Source organism: Gymnoscopelus microlampas, assembly GCF_963454915.1.
Source record: "Gymnoscopelus microlampas genome assembly, chromosome: 4".
Lineage (NCBI taxonomy): Eukaryota > Metazoa > Chordata > Actinopteri > Myctophiformes > Myctophidae > Gymnoscopelus > Gymnoscopelus microlampas.
The window spans coordinates 17,661,486-17,688,172 of NC_139941.1; the positions used below are offsets into that span (position 1 = coordinate 17,661,486).

The following is a 26,687-nucleotide window of genomic DNA, read 5'->3' on the forward strand; positions in this document are numbered from 1 at the left end:
GCAAATTCTGGCAACACTGAACGGCCGTGCCTCCTTAACTGAGTGCTGGCACTTGAGAGAGTGGGGAGTGCAAAGGAGAGGGTCACAAAGATTGGTGGGTGGGGATAACCCTTTTGGGAGAGGGGGAGAGAGAGAGAGCAGAGAGAGAGAGAGAGAGAGAGAGAGAGAGAGAGAGAGAGAGAGAGAGAGAGAGAGAGAGAGAGAGAGAGAGAGAGAGAGAGAGAGAGAGAGAGAGAGAGAGAGAGAGAGAGAGAGAGAGAGAGAGAGAGAGAGAGAGAGAGAGAGAGAGAAAAAAAATCTCCAAAAAAAAAATCACGTGTTTGGAGATCAAAGGAGATCCGCTTTGTAGCGGGGGGGAGTGAGAAAGAAAGAGAGAGAGAGAGAGAGAGAGCGAGAGGAGAGCGTTAGCAAAGCAATGTAATAGACGCGGCTGCGGTGGTGAAATAAACACGCTTCAACCCAACAAGACAGCGCTGCTTTTTTTTATTGCACAATATTCCCGACTTCCACGGCTGCTACTTCCACGGAGCTGCTCCTTTTGACGCAGCAGCTTGATCGCTCGCATCGGCAACATTTTCAACATTTCGTGTGTTTTTTTCTCCTCCTCCTCCTTTCCTTTTCTTTGCCATTAAAAACAACGACACCCAAACCAACCCACCACCTTTTGGAATAATTATGTTCCGATCGGCGCAGAAGATCCAACCGGCAAGAAGATGATGATTTCACGGAGAAGAGGCGCCTCGGATCGCGGCGGTGTCGGCGGCGGCGGTGTGGTGCTGCCCGACTCGTCCTCCGTGGTCCTGGTGATCTTCGTGGTCACCACGTCCCTGGGGACCGTCTTCGCCAAGGATACGGCTTTTGTGGAGGTGGTGCTGTTCGAGTCCAGTCCCAATGGAGATTATACCACGTACACGACCGGCTTGCAGGGGCGCTTCTCCAAGGCTGGAGCCACTATCAGCGCGGAGGGGGAGATCGTTCAAGTATGTAACAACTCTGCTTGTTTAGTTTCCCTCCGCTTGGCTGTGGGGAATACTACTGTCAAAAGGGGCTGTTGTTGTGTGTTTCATCCCCGCCGTGGGACAGAACGGGGGGGCATCGCGCCTTAACGGAACCAGGCTGGATCACCGTGGATCCAAACTTTTCTTTTCCCCCAATGGGGTGGTGGGTGGTGTGGGTGGTGGTGGTGGTGGGGGTGACCGGAGTTGTAGTGGGTGTATGTTAGGCTGTGTGTGTGAGGATGGTACTGCGGTCACAAGATGGCTTCTATCTTGTGGAATTCATTCACAGGAGAAACATGCTCTTGCAGGTTGTTTTGTTGATGTCTGGGGGGCTCAGATCAGAAGCTTCACAACAACACCGTTTTCAGACCTGGCAACCGCGATGCGATAGGAAACCTCTGTTTCTCCTTTAAAACTTCCAAATGCACTTCATCTGAAAAAGTTGGTCAACTTTTTTTTTTTTGCATAATAATGTGCGCGTTTCACAAGATCCCAGCAGGCGACCAACCAGTTGGAGGCTCTTGCAAGATTTTGTTAAAACATATATACTTTTTTTGTTGGAATAGTTTGCCTACTGTCTGCATCATGTGACCTGGCTCTGTAGAAAACATCTCCCCATTATTCGCCTCGGATGCATTTATAAAATGTTGTAAATATGTGCTGGTTCTCTGCGCCTGTGTACCAGCGTGCACACCGCACATGTCCCGCCGACATGCACCGCGTTGTGGCCCGGTTACTGTGCATATAGCCTTCATCGGCTACACACTGGCTCATTTTCAAGTTGGATCATTTTATACCAGTGATTATCAACCTTTTTCATTTCTAGGACTTCAGTTTGATTTGGGTTTTATTTAGTCTCTAGGAGTCCGCACTGTACTCTGGGTGTACACATGGATCCATAAGGGTGCACTTGGTTCCATTTGTACACTCAGAGTTACACATCCATCAAGGTCCATTTGGTTCCTAACTAGCAATGATTTAGCTGGGGACCACCTGGAAGCCCCCTCAGGGACCCCTGGGGGTCTCCGAACCCCACATTGAGAACCAGTGATTTTAGACTACCTTAAGTTGTAACAATCTAACAAATTCCATCTATTCACACAAGAGACCTGTGCATAGGAGGACCTACACAGTGCTGGTTTGAGATAGTGTGGGGGCTGTGTTGCATTCTATTTCAGTGGTTCTCAAAGTGGGGTCCAGGGACCCTCAGGGTTCTAAACGGATCCTTTACAGGCCTGTAACTCTCAGAGGTTATGGGTGTCCTTGAAATCAAAAGAGTGTGAGAACCACTGCTCTATTTCACGTGTCCCCCAGCTTATGGAGTGGAGGCCTAATAGGGGCCAACAAATCCTTCCTTTTGTGATGGATTGGATGCAAACTCTGTGTAAAGTACATCTGAAGCGGTCTTTCCGAGCCACTGTTTGTCGGTGGAGATGGTAGGATTGGACCTTGCTAACCCCCTTTAAAGCTGTGTTGTCATCATGGCATGCATGGGGACTGTGCGGGGGAGCGCCTTAAAATAGAGAAGTTCTTTGAAGGACGAGATCTGTATTATCCAGCGAGCGTTTCGAGTGTCCAGTCCCATCGGCCGTTTGAAGTGTGTGTTTATCCAGGCTGTGACTGGAGGGACGACTGGCCTGGAGGGGGTTCAAATATTGTGGATACACAAAGTGGAATCCAAGATAGCTCACATCAGCAGTGGTGGATGCATGTAGCTTGCATACCGGCACACATGACCAAAAATGTCAAGTGCATAATAGCATAGTCATAAACCTCCATGTTCAATGGTGTCAACAACACCCCAGCCATGCATTTGTATTCCTGTCTTCGCACGCTAGCATCCAATCTAGTTCAGCTCTGAAAGATTGAATGCCTGGAAGATAATAGCCACACATGACATCAAAATTAACTATACATTACAGGAGTCTCTGTATGTCGCCGTCTGCCTGTGCTTCTGACATCCTCAGAACCGTTCATCTGATCGACTTCACACTTGACAGGTGTATTGCTGAGGACCCAAACGAGGGCAGTGTCGAGTGTGAAGTAGGTCGGACGAGCAGTTCTCCAGCACCGGCCCGCTCCGGACGCTGGCCATGACCTGAGCAGACATTGCACTACAATGATACCTGCTGCTACGATGGATATATGCACGTTTTGTTTTCCTTATATGCAGGCAATTATTATTTCGAAAGGAGGAAGATTGTGGGGATCAAAGATGGGCATATTCTGTACCTAAATTGCCCCTGTTTATACATAGCAATGGCCATTTGGCGCCACACGCTAACCACAAAGAAATGTCAGACCTCAGCTTTACATTGAAAACCACATCTATTTAGGTTTGCTTTCTTTGCTAACATAGCTTCAGACCACTCAGAGGCAGCTTATATTTTGTTGAGCTATAATGAGGGACAGTTTGACCAGCACGGCACACTGTCTGGAGTTTCCTGTGTGTTTACGGAAGATTTATGAAAGCTGAAATGGAGGAAGGATGATAAGGCGGCTGGCCCTATAGCTTGCCTAACGTTGAACAAATCCGCCATTAGCAAAGCCACATTTGTGAAATATCATTGCGTTAGTTCATCGGGGGGGAAGTTATCGCGGTGTTTGTGTCAGTTGAGGAATAGACTCTATGCACAGCAGCCATATTATCACTTCCTTCACAGGTGTTACCAATGGTACTAATGAAGGCTCTGTTCCATTTAGTGTAGGACAGTAGTTCTCAGACTTTTAATTTCCACGACCCCCATAACTCTGAGAGTGTACAAATGGAACCAAATGCACCCTTACGGGTCCATTTGGTTTCATTTGTACACTGTCAGAGTTACACATCCCTAAGGGGCCATTTGGACCCCAATTTAGACCCACTGGTGTTTCCAGTGAGCCAATATGCACGATATCAGCACCCTGACTCTGTTTGACCCGAATGGAACTGAGCCTTCATTAGTATCATTGGCAACACCTGTGCATTTCTTCACAATATGGCTGCTGCGCATAGAGCCTATTGCACTGTATATATGTGAACTCGCACATTGGTCCCCGCGGGTTCCGTCTCCCAACAGCACCCCGTGTAATAACTCCACTTCTTTCTTTGAGGTTTGCAGCCTCCGTCCACCGACCTCACAAACAATTCTATCATTCACTGAACGGAGACCTTGATTTGGCCTGGCTGAGGTTTACGAGGGCTTGTAGACCTCTTCCTGCTGTTTGAACAAGGACCCCAAGGGGGTTGCCTTTTACCTCGTATGTACAGTAGTAGCCAGACCTCAGCAGGTAGGGGTTGAAATATTGAGAGAGGGAGGGGGGGGGCTTGGCTTATTAGGGGGGGGATTGGCAGTGCTCCTGAGCAAAGAGGTAACCACCGTCACCACTCGCGCACTCCCACACCCCTGACTTAATTCCCTGAAGCGAGCGCTCATTCAGCAGCCCTGCCCGAGGAGGAGTGCGAAAAATGGCACACACACGGCCAGGGCCAAAAATAATAAATTAAGTCAATTTGCTACTTGCTCTGCGCAAAGGGGAGAAGCGCGATGACTAGGATCTGCCCACGTTGCCAAACCCGAGGCTTCTCAAGCCAGGCCCTGATTGTTCCAATTTAACTACATAATGGCAAAGTAATCAATGTCTCCTTAAATCATCCTGTCACACTGCGAAACTATGTGGAGTTGAGCTGGCAGTCCCTAAGACATCTTTAAGAGTGTATTTAGAGCACTCCACCCGTTGCCTAGTACACTGTAAAACCCATGGTGTTAATTTCAATCTGAGTAGGGTACAAATGGAACCAAGTGGACCCCGTAACTGTGTGGGCTTGCTAGCATGGGAGGCTAGTCCTGATAGTCCCGCCATGCTTATTCCACCAGTGCATCTTCCTGGTGTGGTGGTGAGGCCCCGTCCGGATGATGCCATTTATACTGGTGTGTGTAACTCGGAGACGATTTGTTTTATAAACGGCGGCAACATGCAAGTCCCAGTGGTGGTGTTATTGACGTAAGTAGAGAGTGACACACAGTGCCGTAATGGTATGACCGCACCGTCCCCGATGTGTGTCAGGTGTAAATGATGATTTCTCTTCTGTACACAACATAAGGAGGCACTGTTTCTTCTACAGTATGTTGTTTCTGGGATGGCTATGTGGGATGCAGTATTAACCTTTTAGTCTAAAGGCTAATCATGAAACATCACACACACACACACACACACACACACACACACACACACACACACACGCACACACACACACTGTTGTCGCTGATGTGTGCAGGTTATTGTTATTGACATCGCACGCACCGCCCCCCTGATTGCGGACAGCCGTGACGCGGAGGCGAACGCATCTGCTGCTCATCATTCCCCCCCTTTTGTCTCTCTTGACGCCAAATTGTCTTTTCCTGTAGCGAGGATGAGCAGCAGCAGCAGTCGCGTTCGCGTTGCACGGGCGGGCGCACATCTGCCTCTGATTTCCAGCGGTGCCGTGGCTGTCAGCGCGCTGAGCAAGCGGAGCCAAGGCGGGGACGTGGCAGAGGGCACCGAGGGGACCAGATGGAACTCTAAGAGCACCGTCAGGGCCAGAGCCCCAGAGAGTAGAGCTAGTGTGGCTTTTAGCCTACTTCCTCCGGAGGGACCCAGGAGCATCCTCTGAGTCGATTGGTTCTCTCGAAACGTTTTGGTGTCAAGGACCCTCACAGTGATGTCATCTCAAAAAGACTTTTATGCCAGGGACCTCCAGAAGCAAAGCTTTTAGTTAATTGCTTTAAAACAATATATATTCAAAGATTTGCACACATTTTCAAGATTTTTCAAAAATAGCAGATCTACAAGCTCGTAGCGCGGCACTCGGTGCCGCGCTACGAGCTTGTATATCTGCTATTTTTGAATAGCCAAAGTGTAAAAGATTCAAATTAAAAATGTTCGCTTTAAAAACATATAATCATGGATTTGCAAAAATGTTCACGATTGTTTAAAAAAAATAGCAGATCTACAGGCTCATAGCGAGCTTGTATATCTGCTGTTTTTGAAAAGCCAAAGTATACATTTTGCTGGGGGGGGGGTCCCCGGACCCCACTTTGAGAACCTATGCTGGGAATAGTAAAACAAAAGAGGCCATAGTCTGCCAAGCCCTTTTCCCAACACCAGCCTGCTCCTCCACCCTTGACACATACACCTACACACATGCACCAAATACCCGATACTGTTGCTGTGATGACCTGCTTGAAAAACTATCCTTTTTTTTTGCCACAAGTGACATGTACTCTAGCCGTCCCTATTCTTGGCACCATGTCATCATAGGTGAAAATATCCTATCATAGGTGAAAATATTGTTGGACGAAGCGATTTGGTGCAGATAGAAAAAAGTAGGGGACCAAGTACAGACCCCTGGGGGACCCCAGTCAAGGAAGCATATAGTGTTTTAACTTTAAGTGGTAAACACAGTTTTGTTTCTGGAATTTTAGAATGGAGAGAGAGAGAGAGGAGACAACGATGAGACTCACTGCTGGAGCTCCTACCTTGGAGCTGGCAGAGGTTGTGTCGGGCTGAATTTAGACTATAATGAGAGCTTTAGTGGTTGAGGGATCCAGCGCGCTTTCTCACCACAGGCTGGAAACCCCGAGAGGCCATAATGGGCCGGTCCCAGACGGGAGGTACCAGGGACCCGGGCCACTCCCAGCACCAAAGCAACAGTAGCAGTACACAAAAACGCTGGTTTAAAAGGTTAAAAGTACTGCTCGCCTACTTTTTTTTCCATTTATTGGCTTCGCGGTCGCAGCTGTATTTTAAGTGCTATCGTCTCTTTAACCGCCACCCCGCTAGACTTTCATGTCCCAGCCAAAGTAATTTGAGGCTGCGTTTCTCCCCTTTTCGGAATAGAACAGACTAAACTGTTTTTCTCTCTCTCTTTCTCTATCCCCCCCCCCTTTCTGTCTGGTCCTTTGATGCGAAAATTGTCACGCGTCCTTACAGTGCAATGTGAATGACTTCAAGGATTCCTTTTTCCTAACAAGCAACGCAGTACTAATGCATTAGGCCAAATCGCTAATTGTGTTTAAATGTTTGGCATGTGCACAGTTTAGGTGTAATGATTGCCCCATGCTCTCTGAACGTGTAAAACGTTGAACAACCAAACACAACGTTTCCTGTTGGACTTCCTTTGCACCTGTCCTAACTTCCTTTTAATGTGCCCGACGCTTTCTCACAAACCAGTCCAGTCCCTTGTTTTATTTTCCTGCCCGTATGGCTCTCTGCTTGGCCTGTCACCATCACCACATTTTACATACAAATAATTATGTTTTTGGCATTGAACTTTGAACATGAACAAGGGCAGATATGACAAATAACTTGAATATATATAAGGACATGACATGATAATGATACCAGTACCAATAATCAAAATAAGTGATGTACTATGGCCCAAATAAACCATATTTAAAATGATACTTTCGGAACCTTTTAAAGAAGTGTGTAGATCTGCTATTTTCGATAATTCTTTTTTATGTTTGAACATACGTATGACATTTGAACAGATGAATTTATAGAGATGATCAGATGAATGGAATTCGTCTCTGTCGGGGTGGAAACCTCATATATGTCCAAAACGGTTACTTTTCAGATTCAAATTCAAAAGTAGCAGATCCACAAACTCAAAAAGCTACAAGCTTGTGGATTTGCTACTTTTTGATACTTTTGTGTGTGACGCTGTAGTATGATCAAGTAGAGCATTAATTTGCAATAAAAAAACACAAAGTTCAAATAACGAGAGTTTTTTCTGCCCGACAGCAACGAAATGATTATGCAAAATAATTGTGACTATCTCAAATAATTGCGATCAGGCGATGATGTAATAATTGTGACAGGCTGCTTTGTGGGTTTCTCTGTGTTTACCACGTCGCTCTGTCTCTCAGCTTCTCTTTCAGCTTCTCATTATTTCACACGTTGGCTATTCAAAAATAGCAGATATGCAAGCTCATAGCGCGGCACCGAGTGCCGCGCTATGAACTTGTAGATCTGCTATTTTTTTTTTAAATCGTGAAAATGTGTGCAAATCTTTTGAATATGTATTGTTTTCAGGCGAACATTTTTAACTCTTTGCTTCTGGGGGGTCCCTGGAACAAAATTTGTTCGGACATATGAGGTGTCCACCCGACAGAGACGTTGTACTGGTTGCGTGCCAGTGTCGGCGCACCGAAAATATCCGATCTTCAAGCTCGCAATGCGTCGGTTTGTCCTGCGCAAGTTGGCCTTGGCACTGCCACCGGGGGTCTCTCCGGGGGGGGGGGGGGGAGCCATCTCTCCCTGGCGTTGCTCTCGATTAATTTGTCGGAGCTCATTTTGTATGAAGGTCTCGTTCACCCATTAAGACCTGGAACGCATCTGTGTCACTTTAGATTTCTTTGGGTATTCAAAAATAGCAGATATACAAGCTCATAGCGCGGCACCGAGTGCCGCGCTATGAGCTTGTAGATCTGCTATTTTTGAAAAATCTTGAAAAATATTTTTTTTTAGATTTTTTTTCAAAAAACTGTTAGGATTTAGAAAACATTTTTAAGAATGGCCTCAGTGTAAATGTTTCTGCGTCCTTGGCCTGAGGCTGTGCTTAGTGCTTACCTACTGTATGTGCTGCTGAGCCACGTGTGGATGACATTCTGTGTGATGCGTTGGTGTGACAGTAGCAAACACAACGCTTCTTTGACACGGAGTGTGTGTGTGTGTGTGTGTTTTGTTTGTTTTTCTGAAACATGTTGTTTTTCAAAAGGAGTCAGATGATATATCGGCCCGGGGGCGTTTTAGTCTTTTTTCCCCTTTTCTTCTTCACATTCAGGGGAAAAAAAGCCCATCTATATTTGATGAAGAAGTGATGAAAGGTTCAGTCCATCCTCCTCAACCCACAGTTCTATCCACGGACACAGAAGGTCTGGAAAACAAAGCCCCAAGGGGGCGAGAGGGTTATGAAATGACAATGCTCACATTGGCTCATCCAGGCAGAGGCATGCTTTGTTGTCAGTCAGGAATGTGCTGACTAACTGTGGAAGGCCACACCGCCTGCCCCCTTTTGTTACCTATTCTTTAGGCCAATAGACAGACTAGAGTAGGTAGCAGTGTGCTAGTCCAGTCCCCCCCTTTTCCTGTGCACTGACTGACTACTCACTCTTGTCCGTCTGCCACTTCCTGGCTTTTCCTTGTTTCTTTGATATATGTAGGCCTATATATGCATTCCCTATACTTTTTCCTGCTTGCCCCCTTTGTATCTTGCACATGCATATAACGCACGCATACACGCACACGCACATGCACACACACACACACACACACACACACACAAACCTACAGATAGTAGATCAGCTAAAATTCAAAATTACTTTGTTTTTTGTTTTTTTGTGTGAAAAAATACATTCAAAGATTTGAAAACATTTTCACGTACAAATAAATAAACAGCAGATCTACAAGCTCATAGCGCGGCACTCGGTGCCGCGCTATGAGCTTGTATATCTGCTATTTTTGAACAGCCAAAGAAATCTTAAAATGACACACAGATGCGTTCCCGGTCTTAAAGGGTTAAAAAAAATAAAAAATAGCAGATGTACAAGATCGCAGTGCGTCATGCCGCGCTGCTATTTTTTCCACGGGGACCCCCCGTGGAACGCTTCCAAGGACCCCTGGGGGTACCCGGAGCCCTATTTTGAGAACCAACGCTCTACATGGCTCTAATCGTAATCCGAACCCCATTCTGAATCTTTTCCTAAATTTGTAAGCCCATATATTTCTTTTAACCCTAAAAGCAACCGCTTCTCTCGTGAGGACCAAGAACATTGTCCTCACAAACGATGTCTCTTTCTCAAATCCTACTGTTCTACTACGACATGAAGGCCGTCACATACACACACACACACACACACACACACACACACACACACACACACACACACACACACACACACACACACACACACACACACACACACACACACACACACACACACACACACACACTCTGGTTTACTCATGCTTTCATCAAAGGAGAGGTCTTATCAGAGATCTGTCCCACACTCACCAAGTTCAAGAACACAGGGCTCAAAGTCCCCTCTTTTGTGTACATCATTACATAATTATCAACCCTCATATGTGTCTGAAAACCCTTTTATCATCGCCTTAACAATGTATCTAAAACGTGCACCGTTAATGTAACCAGAGCAGTGCTTCTCAAACGTCTTCCATGTCAAGATCTGCTATTTTTTGAATCGCCAACATAGAAGTGGATAAAGTGATAAATCACTCTAATTCTGTATTAACTACTTTTTGCCAGGGACCCCCTCCCCCCCAAGGACCCCTGGGAGACCCCACTTTGAGAACCACTGCTCCAACAGGCTCACGTCAAGGACCCCCAAATGTATCGGCCGCGGACCCCCCATCTTAACATATCGTTTGCCAGGGACCCCCATACAAGATTTGTATTCTTAAAATGTCTAAACAAATATTCCAATTTCCAAATCTTTACACATATTTTCAAAAATGAAAATAGCAGATCCACACGCTGTGAGCTTGTAGGTCAGCTATATTCAAATAGCCGATGTATACAGAGGGTTAAAGTGGTTAGACTGATTTTGATGCTATATTAACCAATTTTGCCGGCGAGGACCTCCCTGGAACTCACGTAAGGACCCCTGGGGGGGGGGTCCGCGGACTCCATTTTTGAGAACCGCCGACAGAATTAGAGCACTTGTCCCACCTGTCCAATGATTTATGCTCATTTGCCCCCTAGCAGCCATTCGGAAGCCATTTGTATCGGGTCGTTGTTATTCAGGTTCCCGTTATTGTGATTATTGTGCAACCACGTAACACTTTGCAAACGACAACCTTGTAGATCAAAAGTAGCAGATCTACAAGCTCAAAACGCGTCGCTTCGCGCCGCGTCTTGAGCTTGTAGATCTGCTACTTTTGATGCTTTTGAGTGACGCTGTAGCTGCGTAGCGTGATCAAGTAGGGACGTTAATTTACGAAAAAACACAAAAAGTTAGAATATGGAGCATGGAGGTTTCTTCCCGACAGGGTTCTCTGAGCCTGCTACAGAACCTGACAGACCCTCTGTCAAAATCCCTTCCACCCCCCCATTGTTTCCTCTAATGGATTCCCACGCAACCGTGGCAAGGGTCATTTACAGGGGTGCCAGATGGGGACAACTCAGATCCCCCCCCCTGCACCCCACGTTCACATGCACCTCCTAGGACCTAACAGAAACAAAGATTTGAGTAAATAAAAAATGAATCCAGGACTTTTACTCGTAAACAGAGTATTTCTACATTGTGATATTGATACTTTTACTTAAGTAGAAACTATCCGAGTACTTCTTGGTGGGTAGTGGTTCCAGTAGTGAGACAGAATCAAGCTCTCAACACAGTTGGTTCCCAAACATTTTATAGCTCAAGACCCAAATATGGAAATTAGATTTTTTTTTTTTTTCATTTTATTTATGAAATTCATCTGAAAAATGTTGGAATTGTTTTTAATTGATGAAAAGTTGCAATTTAGTTTTTGTTTAAAGTTTCTTAAGTCTTTGGAAATAATATATATATATATATTTATAACGTAGAAAACCCAAGGATGGGTCCCACACTCCCTGACCCACTGACAAACCGTGCTCAAAGTCAGTGGTTTCCAAACCTTTTAGCTCAAGACCCAAAAGAGACATTAGACGTTTGCCCAGTTGCGAGCTTGTGGATCGGCTATTTATTTATGTTAATTAATGGATTTTTACATTTTTTTATTCATGAAATACTTTTGAATTGTTTTTGAAAAAGTCGTTTTTTTTGTTTAAACATTTTAAAATCTTTTGAAATATTGTATTTGATATTTTTTAACGTAGGAAAGGGATATTTCCCCCCCGCCCCACCGTTAGGATGAAACGGCGCTCTGACTATAACACAATGGGGCCAAGAGGTAAATGATGGATTGGGCTCGGTCGGTCAGAAGACAACAGACTAGGTTATCTCTCTAGCTGCTTTGCGCTTCATGTTTTCTAGTCCCCTCCTCCTCTGGCACGGTGCCACATAGTTCCCCTGGGTACACACTGAGGATAAATCACCTACGCCTACTCTACTCTATACGCTCCTTCCAAGGGAATGGAGGATGTGTCCTAGTTTTAGAAAAGGGAAGACAAAAAGAAAAAAACGTCTTTCCTCTTGTGTTGTTGTTGTTGTGCTCCGGCATCGTGGATATTGGCGCCATCAGGGACAAATCATGTTTATTTAAGGAAATACAGCGTCACTGTTGGGCTTGAAAATATCCAATCTCTATAACTTTTTGTGTTTTATATTTTTATTTTCCGTAAATGAACACCCCATGGTAACATCGTAAATGTTTGTACTCGATCTTACACAAACGGCGTCACACCAAAAAACATCAAACTTGGGGATCTGCTACTTTTTTTAACTAGAATCCTGCAAAGTCACAGTTTTTTAGACATGATACGAGGTCTCCACCCGACAAGAGACGAGATATTCCGTCAAGAGTTTGTAAAAAAATGTATTTCTTTTTTGGCAGGGTGGCACGTTTTCATGTAGGATGAGCTGCAGTGAGAGACGAGTTCAATCCTCCTTTTGTATAGGTCTATAAGAGCAGCTAGCTGTGAACCCACACAGCACATGTTTAGACTCGACTTTTTGACGCGACTCTTTAACAGTCCCAGCGGCTCTGCCATGTGGCCCCGGCCTTTTTCCCTCTCAAGGTTCCACCACGTGCCACGCCACACCGCGTTTGTTAGCACAGTGGTTCTACCAACTTTTTCATGTCAAGGACCCCCCCCGTGTATTTGGCCGCGGACCCCCCTCTGAAAAACATTTTTGTTCCAGGGACCACCAGAAGTAAAGATTTGAGTTACAAATGTTGGCTTTAAAAAAAATATATATATATATATATATATATATATATATATTCAAAGATGTGTGCAAATTTTCATGATTAAAAAAAAAATAGTAGATCTACAAGCTCATAGCGCGGCACTCGGTTCCGCGCTATGAGCTTGTATATCTGCTATTTTTGAATAGCCAAAGTATACAATAATGGTTAAAGTGGTTAAAATGATTGTGACGCTATATTAACTTATTTAGCTGGGGACCCCCTTGTACCCCGCCAAGGACCCCTGGGAACCCCCACTTTGAGAACCAATGTGTTAGCATACCTACACTGTGGCGCTAGAACAGTCAAAGTCAAGGTCCCTGTTTGAAATATCTTCTCAAACAGGGGGTCCGCGGCCAAATACGGCATAAATCAATTCGGGTGTCCTTGACATGAAGCCAGTTTTGAGAACCACTGCGCCTTATAGAAGCTTGCTTTGATATCGTATCTGTCGGGTCGAAAATGTCCAAAACCGTTACTTTTCGGGGTTCAAATTCAAAAGTAGCAGATCTACAAGCACAAAACGCGTCGCTTTGCGCCGCGATTCGAGCTTGTAGATCTGCTACTTTAGATGTTTCTTGTGTGACGCTGTAGTATGATCAAGTAGAGCGTTAATTTACCAAAAAAACACAAAAAGTTAAAATATGGAGATATAAGGTTTCTGTCTGACAGCGACGATACACCCTCTTGTATTCCTGCTGCCTTTAACCCCCCCCAGGCCCTGGCAGGCAAACCAAGCCAAGCCAGGCCAGGCCAGGCAGCCCCCCGGGGCCATGCTGCCGCCGCCGCCCCCCTCCCCCTCTCATGCAGCCCCTGGACCCTGAACAGGGAGGGGCCTGTATGTGTGTGTGTGTGTGTGTGTTGGCCGGGGCTAGTGAAGTGAATAGCTGCCGGAGTCTCTGGCTGCGGGTGTGTAAACCACATGAATGTGTGTGCCGCTCTCTCTCTCTCTCTCTCTCTCTCTCTCTCAACAGATAGGATCAGGCAAGGCAAGGCAAGGCCTGGAGAGGCCGCGCGGCGCTCTAGCGCTGCAACATAGCGCTGAACATCAAAGGCTTTCGCCGAAGCTGGAGGGTGGGAGGGAGGGAGGGAGGGAGGGGGGAGTGGGGGTGGAGAGGTGAAGGGAGGGAGGCAGAGAGGGCCGGGCCAAACTCTTCAAAGGGTTCCTCTGAGTAATGCCGGCCCCTGATATGCGCGGCAGCCAGAGCACTGCTGCAACACTGACTGTGAACGATGATGTAATTGCGAGGCCTCCGGGGCTAAATCCGCTCCAGCGTACAAATAAAGGTGGAGGTGTTCCCTGTGTGTGTGTGTGTGTGTGTGTGTGTGTGTGTGTGTGTGTGTGTGTGTGTGTGTGTCTGTGTGTCTGTGTGTGTGCTGCCTCCAGCTTCAAGGAGGGTGAGAAAATAAAAACACTTTGGGTTGAAGGTTTGTTTCCACCCCGGCGAGCTTGGAAGCCGTGTTGCCGGATTTTTTTTTTAGCGAGAGAAATAAGCAAACCGGGTCTATGAAAACACGTGGCCACGTGAGCACTTTAAACCCAGACACATCGGCTGTTTGAAAATAGCCGATCTACAAGCCTTGGGCTTGTAGATCTGCTATTTTCAAAAACATCTTGCGGAAAAAAAGTGACACATTTGAAATGTTTTTGAAACATTTTAACAGCACAAATCTGGTATGGGTGTCCCATGGCATGTTTTCAGATGGGGATATGCAGACAAATAAATCTCAATTTGGGGGGTCCTTGACATGAAAATGTTAGAGAACCACTGGTTTAAACAACAAGCCCAAATAATCAACTACACTCCAGAAACAAGCCCCAAAAAACGCAACCCGCAAAGTACCGGTATTATTTACAAGCAACTTTACAGAAAAACAAGCCCAAAGTCGCTTATAATTAGCGCACATGGCAACACTGGCTGGAAGCAAAGCTCTCACTTCCAGCTCCCAGGCTGTGATTAAGGTCACGTCCTGTTTGCTCTGTTGTTCTCCATGGAAGAAGTCATCCAAAACGTTATTATTATTATTTATTTATTCATAGGTTTTTGATTGGGGGGGGGGGGTATTTCTTTTTTCTTTTCTCTTTTTTTCTCTTATCTGATTCCAGCAGATAGGTTAATCCACTGCTGGGCGTTTTCTAAAGTACACAACAGGTGGAACAGAGTCGACTCTGTTCTTTGTAAAGTTTATACAGGGCCTGTGTGTGTGTGTGTGTGTGTGTGTGTGTGTGTGTGTGGTGTTTTGTTTGCGTGCATGTTCTAGTGTATGTGTGTGTGTGTGTGTGTGTGTGTGTGTGTGTGTGTGGGGGGGGCGGGGGGGGTTTCATGCATGTTCAAATGTAGACTATGTGTGGGTTTGATGGTGTGCATGTTCTTGTGTGTGTGGGTTTGTTTGCGTGCATGTTCTAGTGTGTGTGTGTGTGTGTGTGTGTGTGTGTGTGGGTTTAACTTTTTGTGTGCATGTTCTTGTGTACGTGGTTTTGAGGGTGTGCTTGTTCTTGTGTGTGGTTTGTTTGCGTGCATGTTCTAATATGTGTGTGTGGATTTGGTTGCGTGCATGTTCTATGTGTGTGTGTTGGTTTGTTTACGTGCATGTTCTAATGTGTGTGTGTGTTTGTTTGCGTGCATGTTCTCGTGTGTGTGTGTGTGTGTGTGTGTGTGTGTGTGTGTGTGTGTGTGTGTTTGCATGCATGTTCTAATGAGTGTGTGTGTGTGTGTGTGTGTGTGTGTGTGTGTGGGCGGGCACTGGGTGGGTTTGCGTGCATGTTCTAAATCTAATGTGTGTGTGTGTGTGGGTTTGTTTGCGTGCATTGAGAACATTGAGAATGATTCTGTTCTAATGTATATGTGTGTTTTTGTTTGCGTGCATGTTCTAATCTCTAATGTGTGTGTGTGTGTGTGTGTGTGTGTGTGTGTGTGTGTGGGCTAGTTTGCGTGCTTTGAGAACATTTGAGAATAGTTTTGTTCTAATGTGTGTTTTAGTTTGCGTGCGTGTTCTTAATGTGTGTTGGGCCAAGCATGACTCTGAAGCCTTTCAAAAGGCCGCCAAGATCATCAGACTGATAATTCATTGACAGCTCCCATGACAGTTTGGAGAGACACACACACACACACACACACACACACACACACACACACACACACACACACACACACACACACACACACACACACACACACAGTGTAAGGAAAGTGTCTCTCTTGTTTAGATTGCACTGCAACACAGAACACTGTTGTTGATGCAGCTCTCCAAAGGTTATTTGCATGCCTGTGACTGCTGTGTGTTCTCCTCTCTCTCTCTCTCTCTCTCTCTCTCTCTCTCTCTCTTCCTCATAGTATGTGTCCCTTTGATGTTAAATGAGCAGTAAACATGCCTGACGCTTTTATTTATTTGGGAGTTCACGCAGAGGTCGGCCTTTTAACTTGGGCATCCCGGGCTGGAGTTGAAGTCGGGGCAATAATGGCGCACGGCACGTCTTTGTTGTCTGGTTGTAAAAAGAAGAACTTCCTTGGCTCCGGTGTAAACGGTCATGTGGGCTCATAGAACCTAGTTCAATGGTTCTCAAAGTTGGGTAAGGGGACCCCCCCTCCCCCTGCCGGGGGGGTCCTTGAGGGAGGTTGCAGGGGGGTCCCCAGCTAAATGAGTTAATTATTGTGTCAAAACTGTTTTTTGAAGAAAATCTGAAAGATATTTTTTCAAGATTTTTCAAAAATAGCAGATCTACAAGCTCATAGCGCGGCACTCGGTGCCGCGCTATGAGCTTGTAGATCTGCTATTTTTGAATAGCCATAGAAATCTAAAATGACACAGATGCGTTCCCGGTCTTAATGGGTTAAGCACTTCAAACCTATACACGTTGGATATTTGAGAATAGCACATCTACAAACCCTTAACAATCAGTTGCAGTGACGTGTTTCGTGAGCTTGTAGATCTGCTATTTTCATGCAGCAAAAGAATATCAAGCTCTAAAGAGTCATTATTCAATAGAAACCGTGATCTAGTGAACTACGATGCTGTGAGAGAGAGAAGTGTGATTTGAACGAAGGCGCTCGTACGTCCGTAACGACTGTGGAAAGTACATGATTGTAGTCATTTATGATGAATACATTATTATTACTTGGCAGCAACCCGCAGGAGGACTTGATGCTTAGTTTGAGATGAAGGAAATGGCCGATCTAACAGCGCTCGCTGCTCACAGCATGGCGCCGTATGCTCGTATTTTTCCGATGCCGACCGCCACATAACTGGGGCTTAAGAAAGGCAGAAGATTGATTCACGTTAGATGATGATCCATACTACTGTACGTTCACGGTCATTTGATTCACCGCAGGTAGGAGTTTGCCGTGGACGCGCTGCTTGTTTGACTTTAACCCATTGAGACCTGAAGCCGATTCTAAATCTCAACAATATTCTGAAAAACGTATGTTTCTATATCAGTGGTTCTCAATCTTTTTCATGTCAAGGACCCCCAAAATTATATGTATTTGGCCGCGGACTCCCATCAAAATATTTTTTTCCAGGGACCCCCAGAAGCAAAGATTTGAGTTAAAAATGTTCGCTTTAAAAATATATATATTCAAACATTTGCACACATTTTCACGAACTTTCAAAAATAGCAGATCTACAAGCTCATCACTCGGTGCCGCGCTATGAGCTTGTATATCTGCTATTTTTGAATAGCCCAAAGTGTAAAATAATGCTTTTTAGCCCAAATCTAAAAATCACAGTTCCAGGTCTTAATGGGTTAAAGCGGGTGGGTTCGCGTGCTTTAACCCACTCAGACCTGGAGCGCATCCGTGTCATTTTCGATTTGAACCACTTTAACTGTTATTTCATACGTTTGGCTATTCAAAAATAGCAGATATACAAGCTTAGCTTGTAGATCTGCTATTTTTTGAAAAAATCTTGAAAAAAAGTGTTGCTTCTGAGGGGTCCCTGGAACAAAATATGTTGAGATGGGGACCGCCGGCCAAATACATAGCATTTTGTGTGGTCCTTGACATGAAAAGGTTTGAGCACCACTGATGTTTAGAAACATACGTTTAACAGAAACCTGTTAGGATTTAGAAAAGACATTTGTTAGAATCGGAAACCTCAGGCCTTTAATGGGTTAATCATTCTCCCCAGCATGAAGATTGCACACACACACACACACACACACACACACACACACACACACACACACACACACACACACACACACACACACACACACACACACACACACACACACACACACACACACACACACTCCCCTGGCTGCCCCCCCCCCTCCATCCCGCGCCACTCATTTCGACGCGAGGCGTATATGAAAAAAAAGGTCATGGCAATTAACCGCGGGCCATTGATAATAACCATATGCATCCCTGTGCCACCCATCTACTCATCTTTTATCTCTCCTCGCGCATATTTGTGTCAGAGCGGAATGCCAGGGGATGACTCATGTGCTACACACACACACACACACACACACACACACACACACACACACAGGATGGAGGAACGGGCCTGACTCTTTGAATGATGTTTACGGGGTTTTGCGGGGCGGATATGAAGGAAATGACAAATGCGGTGGCGGCGCTGATCAAAACCCTTTTTTGCCACTCGCTGAGTGATGGTCATTACCGGGGCTGTCAACAACACAGCCCTGGGTTTGGTTTGTTCACTTCTTGTACGTTTCCCCGTAAGTTCCTCTCTCGTGTGTTTGTGTGTTGGCCCGTTAACCCATTGAGACCTGAAGCCGATTCTACATGTCTCCTAAATCTCAACAGTATTCTGAAAAACGTATGTTTCTATATCAGTGGTGCTCAATCTTTTTCATGTCAAGGACCCCCAAAATTATATGTATTTGGCCGTGGACCCCCATCAAAATATGTTGTTCTAGGGACCCCCAGAAGCAACGATTTGAGTTAAAAATGTTCGCTTTAAAAGAATATATATTCAAAGATTTGCACACATTTTCACGAATTTTCAAAAATAGCAGATATACAAGGTCGTAGCGCGGCACTCGGTGCCGCGCTACGAGCTTGTATATCTGCTATTTTTGAATATCCCAAAGTGTAAAATAATGCTTTTTAGCTCAAATCTAAAAATGACACAGTTCCAGGTCTTAATGGGTTAAACACCGGGAAAGTGGGTAGAACGGGCCATCTGGGAATCGGAAAAGGTTGCCGGTTGGATTCTCTTCTTGCCCCAGTCTACTTGTCGGAAGACCCCCCCCCCCCCCCCCCCCCCGCCATTTGTACGCTCGTCTGAGCCATCTGAGCAGCAGCCATCTGCTGGGCGAAGCAGTAAAAGGAATTTCTCCTCCACCCCCCCCAGGGACCAGATAAATACTCCCTTTCCCTTTCCGTAAACCTTCAATCCTCCTGTTTTTTAGTCCTCAAAGGAACGGCTCTGTGTGGACTGGAGGTTGTGGCTATTCTTTGTCCGTCCGTGTGTGTGTGTGCGTGTGTGTGTGTGTGTGTGTGTGTGTGTGTGAGAGTGTGAGTGTGCGCGCGTGTGCGTGGGCAGTCTGTTCAAACAGTCTTGGCTGACTAATGATAACTTGTCCTTGGACATGTCAAGGGATGTTCTTGGCCAGGGCAATTTCTCAGAATACTTTTGGTCGGAGCGAAAGGACAGATGGACACGAGACGGAGCGGGGACAAAAGAATGACAGATACGGGACAAGGGCCCTATAAGCAGCCCCTTTTTCGATTTTAATTAGCGTCCCCACACACACAAGACACGTGACATGAGTCAAAATTGTCGCTTTTTCTGGGGTGACACGCCATCCCGCAGGCATTCCAGGGTAAACACTCCCAGAGAAATGTGGTCCTCGAGAATGGATGCTAGCTGGGCCTTCCCAACACAGTCAAAATCCTCAGTGTTCATTTATCCATATGTTAACTCTCAGAGCGTGTACAAATGGAACCAAACGGCTCATTTTGGGTTCCATTTGTAGTTTTGTTCAATCTCAAGAGTTTACACTCGGAATTTTTTTTTTTTTTCCCTCAGAGGGATCTTTGAGGGGGTTTCGAATGGACCCCTTACAGGGCTGTAACTCAGGGTCCATTTGGTTCCATTTGTACACTCTCTATAACCATTATTTGTACACTCTCTATAACCATGATTTGTACACTCTCTATAACCATGATTTGTACACTCTCTATAACCATGATTTGTACACTCTCTATAACCATTATTTGTACACTCTCTATAACCATGATTTGTACACTCTCTATAACCATTATTTTATACTTTGGCTATTCAAAAATAGCAGATCTACAAGCTCATAGCGCGGCACCGAGTGCCGCGCTATGAGCTTGTAGATCTGCTGTTTTTGAAAATTCTTGAACATTTGTGCAAATCTTTGAATATATATTTTTTTCAAAGCGAACATTTGTAACTCAAATCTTTGCTTCTGGAGGTCCCCGGAACAACACATTTTACAAATGTTCGCTTAAAAAAATATACATTCAAAGATTTGCACACATTTTAACGATTTTTCAAAAATAGCAGATCTACAAGCTCATAGGGCGGCACTCGGTGCCGCGCTATGAGCTTGTAGATCTGCTATTTTTGAATAGCCCAAAGAAATCTAAAATGACAAACGCGTTCCGGGATTTAATGGGTGAAGAGACTTACCTCGTTTTTCATAGTCACTACGGCCATGTTGCTTTTATCTTTAGTGCTAACTAATTGGCCCAGATCGGCCCAGACTAATTGGCCCATATTGAGCTTGTAAAGTCGTTTTTTTTTGTTGTTGTTTTGTCTGTTTGTTCCTGCTCTACTTTTAAATCAAGTGTCGGTCAGTCGTATTAAACACGCTGGTCTACTATTAAGGCACAACACCGCTGAGTACAGCCGCAGTCAGTGATGGGAGAAGTAATTGCGTGTTTTACTTGAGTAAAAGTATCAATACTGCAATGTAGATATACTCATGTCATTACGAGTGGAAGTCCCGTATTCAAAATGTACTCGAGTAAAAGTATTGGCATCAAAATATATTTAAAGTTCCAAAAGTAGAAGTAGCCCACTCGTTGTGCAGAATGTCCCATTTACGCAAGTTCAAAATGTATAAAAAATCTTTTTGAAAACAGCCGATCTACAAGCTCACAAGATGCGACGCATTGTGAGCTTGTAGATCTGCTATTTTCAAATGGCCGAAATATACATACGGCTGAAGTGGTTTGTGTGTTTTGTAATGATAATCAAAAATCTACAAAGTAACTAAAGTTTTCATATAGTTGCTGTGGAATAAAAGTACAATGTTTTCCTCTGAGATGTAGTGTAAATACTGAAGAAAGTAAAAATACCTCAACATTGTACTTAAAGTACAGTACTTAGTTACTTTACACCACTGGCCGGCAATGCATTTCCTGTCCTTGACCCTGAAACGGTCGGCCTGAAGGAGTTGTAAAGTGTTAATGAACACGGCTGTTGTCAATAGATGATCAACACAGATGTTAACCCATTCAATCCGGAAACGTAGATCTGCTATTTTTTTTTTAAATCATGAAAATGTGTGCAAATCTTTGAATATATAATATATATATTTTTTAAAGCAAACATTTTAACTAAAATCTTTGCTTCTAGGGCCCGCGACCAAATAGATATAATTTTGGGGTTCCTTGACATGAAAAAGTTTGAGAACCACTGATATTATAGCAACATACGTTTTTTAGAAAACTGTTTTCGATTTAGAAGACATTTGTAGATGCGTTCCTGGATTGAATGGGTTAAAAGGAGGGCTAATCGAGCCTCCTCTTACCACATAGAAACAGCTGTGCTGTAACACTGTGTAGGCCTGTCATAATTATTACATCAAATTAAGAACATTCCCGAGCTTGTAGATCGGCTATTTCTATTATTTTACGTTATTTGGCATGCCTGCCCTGTGCAGTTTTTGTTCACAAAACAACTTTTTATTTATATGTTCAGTGCCAAAAACACAATTTAAATAGTTAATCGCAATTATTTCTATGGCAATGAATACGTCAAGTAGAGTGTCATGATCCAACACTGTGGTCAATGGGGTTTAGAGAATGTCTGGGGGAATCTGTAGAACACTGTTGAAAAGATTTGAATGTGATTTTCCCAATAATGGCTTCATACCCCGACTGACCTTCACACTTATCACTAATAGATGTGGCCCTAAATCCTAACAGTTTTCTGAAACACTATAATATCGGTGGTTCTCAACCTTTTCATGTCAAGGACCCCCAAAATTATATGTATTTGGCCGCGGACCCCCCCCCCCCATCTCAAAATATTTAGTTCCAGGGACCATACTTTTGTACTTTTACTCAAGTAACATTTTGAACACAGGCCTTTTACTTGTAACAGAGTATTTCTAAATTGTGGTATTGCTACTTTTACTCAAGTAAAATATCTTGAGTACTTCTTCCACCACTGTACACTTGTACGTCAAGCTGCCTCGCGCTACAGAAACTAGCATTTCTTTTAGCATGGCGTTCTGGACACCATACAAAAATTCTGTTACAATGACTGAATGACTTTGTTGTGAAACGCTAAGGTTGCCTGGACTAAAGGGGAAAATGCTATCGGTTCGTCTCTATTAACTTACTAATGTACGTCAAAGGGAGGCTGTGTGTCTCTCAAACTAAAACTCTGGGTGAGCAAAACCCCAAGGTAGTCCCGTTGCAAATTTTGACTCATTTTTGAGGTTTGGAGGAATTATGCTTTTAACTTTAAGCCGTTCCCCGCCTTGCCCCCGAACCGTGAGCCACTTTCCTGTGGGCTCCGACCACATGTAGCATATTTGGGTCAGTTGTTCTGTCTCAAGCTTAAGCTTCACAGACAGAGGGTTTGGTTGAGCTACTGATGTATACATTCGTCATAATTATTGTTTTGCAAAAACCCCGAGCTACAGTCACCCGGGTAACGGGAAAAAGCTTTGAGAATTCAAATTAGTAGTGTGTGTGCGCGGGCTCGTGGTGCTCGTGGCGTGGCCCGAGGACGAGGACTTTTGGACTGTTTGGAGTAGAATTCTTTGTGCTTCTTGAGGTTGTCTACGGCAGGGGGTCTTCGACAGGGGGTCCGGGACCCCTAGGGGGGGTCCTCGGTTACTACGGGGGGGGGCGCCAAATCTTTGTGATATTTTTTCTTTTTCTTTTTTACATTAACCACTTGAACCCTAGCATCCTTTAGCCAAAAATAGCAGATCTACAAGCTCACAACGCCTCGCGCTGCGAGGCGTTGTGAGCTTGTAGATCGGCTATTTTTGGATATCCGACCAAGTAAGAGCAGACCAAGTAAAAAAAAGAAAGTTGAATCTGAAACACAATTATATACAATATAGAGGGGGTCCCTGGTTCATCTCTCTCTCTCAGCCAGGGGGTCCTTGGCCTGAAAAACGTTGAAGACCCCTCGTCTACGGTACTATTTATACAGCAACGATTCCCTACCTGGGGCTGGGGTCTACGTGGTGAACCGTGAGGATATACTGTACATTGCAAGTGGGGCCCCCAAATCATTGGCAAAACAACTAAGATTTTAATGATAATGACATAAATGCACCAAAATCTTAAGAAAAGTCATGTTATGTTTTCTTTAAAAAAAAATATATATAACTTGTTTTTATTGATACTGATGAAGTAGGAATTTAAAGCTGTGTGTGTGTGTGTGTGTGTGTGTGTGTGTGTGTGTGTGCGTGTGCGTGTGCGTGTGTGAGAATATTGGACAGTGAGTGTGTCCTCCTCCACTAAAGCAGTGTTTCTCAAACGTTTTCATGTCAAGGACTGAAGGACCCCCAAATTGAGTTTTTACGGCTCTACCAGTGATTCTCGACCATTTTAATTTCAAGGACCCCCAGTTTGACATGCATTAGGCTACGGACCCCCATTTAATGGCATTTCTATCTCTGGGACCCCAATTTATATTGTAAAATCAATGTTAATTTAACGGGTCCATTTGGTTCCATTTGTACACTCTCAGAGTTACAGACCCATAAGGGTCCATTTGGTTCTAACTATCCATCATTTAGCTGGGGGCCCCCTGGGAACTCCCTAAAAGGACCCCTGGGGGTCCCCGGGCGCCACCTTGAGAACCAATGCACTAAAGAGAGGATTCAGCATGTGAGACCTGCACATGTTGTGCCCTTTAGTGTCTGAATAATTAGGGACACACAGTGTTTTCCAATAACAGGAGAGCAGTAGTAACCTGAACTCACTTTGTTCTAGCTGGCACGGCCGCACAAAAGGGCCGTCCCTCCGTTCTTCAGACAAACGCCGCCGATCCGCCGGGCTTAAGGAACGGGGAGCAACTGCTCTTTAGCTCCCGCCGCCGCGGAATGCGCCGCTTCGCTAGATCCCCCCCCCCCCCCCCCCCCCCCTCCCTGTAGGAAAACGGATTTGGGCCGCGCTACGGGACTTCGAATGGTCCGCGCTCTCGCCGTGCCGACTTACTTACCCCAGAGTGACGCTGATGTCACCCCCGAAAGCCTGCCCCCCCCCCATTGACCATGACAGCCCCCCCCCCCCGCCTCGCCACACACACACACACACACCTCCCTTCAAATTGGCCACACATGGCCCTGGCTTACAGAGGCCTATTTAACACGTTGAGAGCGGGAACGCATCTGTGTGTCATTTTAGACATCTTTAGGCTTTGCTTTTTGGGGATTCTAAATCCTAACAGTTTTTTGAAAAAAAACGCATGTTGCTATGATATCAGTGGTTCTCTTTATATGTATTTGGCCGTGGACCCCCATCTCAAAATATTTAGTTCCAGGGACCCCCAGAAGTTGTAACGGAGTAAAAAATGTTCGCTTTTAAAAATATACATTCAAAGATTTGTAAAGATTTTCACGATTCTTTAACAAAAATAGCAGACCTACAAGCTCATAGCGCGGCACTCGGTGCCGCGCTATGAGCTTGTAGATCTGCTATTTTTGAATAGCTAAGGAAATCTAAAAAAAATGACACACGGATGCGTTCCCGGGTCTTAAAGGGTTAACTAGAGGATATCCGGCCCGCCTGCTATGTGAAGAGCCTATGGATTCCTGAGCTCTGGGTGCTGGAGGCTGGACTCCAGAGGTGACTTTCAGACAACTGTTGGATTAGCGGGAAACGCTGTCACATTGACTCTGAGCCAATAGGAAGCTGCCTGGAGCAGCACTACAGTATACTTACACACACTGACTGTACACACTCCCTCAGTGTTTATTTAACTGTGTGTGTGTGTGTGTGTGTGTGTGTGTGTGTGTGTGTGTGTGTGTGTGTGTGTGTGTGTCCACCTCCACTAAAGCAGTTTTCTCATCTGCTATTTTTGAGCATTTTTGAAAAATCTTGAAAGTGTGATAACTACTGATTTTAGAAGGCATTTGCAGAATCAGGCCTCAGGTCTTTTAAACAGGTTTTAACCCTTTAAGACCTGGAACGCATCTGTGTGTCATTTAAGATTTCTTTGGCTATATAAAAATAGCAGATATACAAGCTCATAGCGCGGCACCGAGTGCCGCGCTATGAGCTTGTAGATCTGCTATTTTTGAAAAAAAAAAAAAAATTGTGCAAATCTTTGAATATATTTGTTTTTTTAAGCGTTAGGATTTAGACATTTTTTTTAAAAATCAGCCTCAGTCTTAATGGGTTAAACAAAGGTTTGATTACTTAGATCATTTAGAGAGGCAGAATTGTGATGATTCTACACACATAAAGTCTCAGACTAGATCCCCAAAACAATGCATGCCAAAGTGTTGTTTAAGCCTCACACACAGTGACCCCCGTCTGCAGGGACTCGCTCGCACGCCAGGTGGGCTGACCGGTTTGTCCCCCTCCCCGATGTCCATCTTTGAAAGGGGACACCGCTATGGGATGCATACGTCCCCATCGCAGGTCACCGGGTGTCATTGTGGCACCTGTCCCCTCGACTCTCAGCCTGCGTCACCACCAGCCAGCCCAGGGTTTATTTACATACATTTACACCTGTTTTTTTTCCCATGAACCTTCGATTGAAGACCTGAAGCCGATTTCTACAAAATGTCTTCTAAATCCCAACGGTTTTCTGAAAACCTATGTTTCTATATCAGTGGTGCTCAAACTTTTTCATGTCAAGGACCCCCAAAATTATATTATTTGACCGCGGACCCCCATCTCAAAATATGTTGTTCCAGGGACCCCAGACGCAAAGATTTGAGTTCGCTTTAAACGAATATAGATATATTGATTTGCACACATTTTCTCGGTTTTTCAAAATACCCCCTCTGCTATTTTTGAATAGCCAAAGTGTAAAATAATGCTTTTTCAGCTCAAAGGAAAAAGTGACACAGATGTTTCTTCAGGTCTTAATGGACTAAGTCGATTGTGAACACGATGTTATGCATTCATTTATGCCTCCTCTCACCTCATAGGAATTGTTTTTGGAAATTGTCATTGAACGTTGAGCCAAAAATCCCTTTTCCCATCAGTTCTTTAACCCATTCAATCCTGGAACGCATCTCTGTCATTTTAGATGTCTTTGGCTATTCAAAAATAGCAGATCTACAAGCTCATAGCGCGGCACTCGGCACCGCGCTATGAGCTTGTATATCTGCTATTTTTTTGAAATCGTGAAAATGTGTGCAAATCTTTGAATGTATATATTTTTTTAAAGTGAACATTCTTCAGATATTTGCTTCTGGGCGGTCCCTGGAACAACGAATTTTGAGATGGGGTCCGCGGCCAAATACATATCATTTTGGGGGTCCTTGACATAAAACAGTTTGAGAACCACTGATATAGCAACATAAGTATTTTAAAATAGCAGATCTACAAGCTCATAGCGCGGCACTCGGTGCCGCGCTATGAGCTTGTAGATCTGCTATTTTTG

At 44.8% G+C, this 26,687-nt stretch overlaps 1 protein-coding gene across 1 annotated transcript in view; it reads left to right on the forward strand.

Annotated features, from left to right (window-relative positions):
* The first annotated feature begins 309 nt into the window (after nt 1–309).
* Nucleotides 310–26,687, forward strand: part of znrf3 (zinc and ring finger 3) — a 109,554-nt gene continuing 83,176 nt past the window's right edge. Inside the window, exon 1 of the mRNA XM_084056138.1 lies at nt 310–980. Coding sequence (XP_083912264.1) covers nt 714–980 — 267 coding nt within the window. The 5' untranslated portion in view covers nt 310–713. The remainder of the gene's footprint in view (nt 981–26,687) is intronic.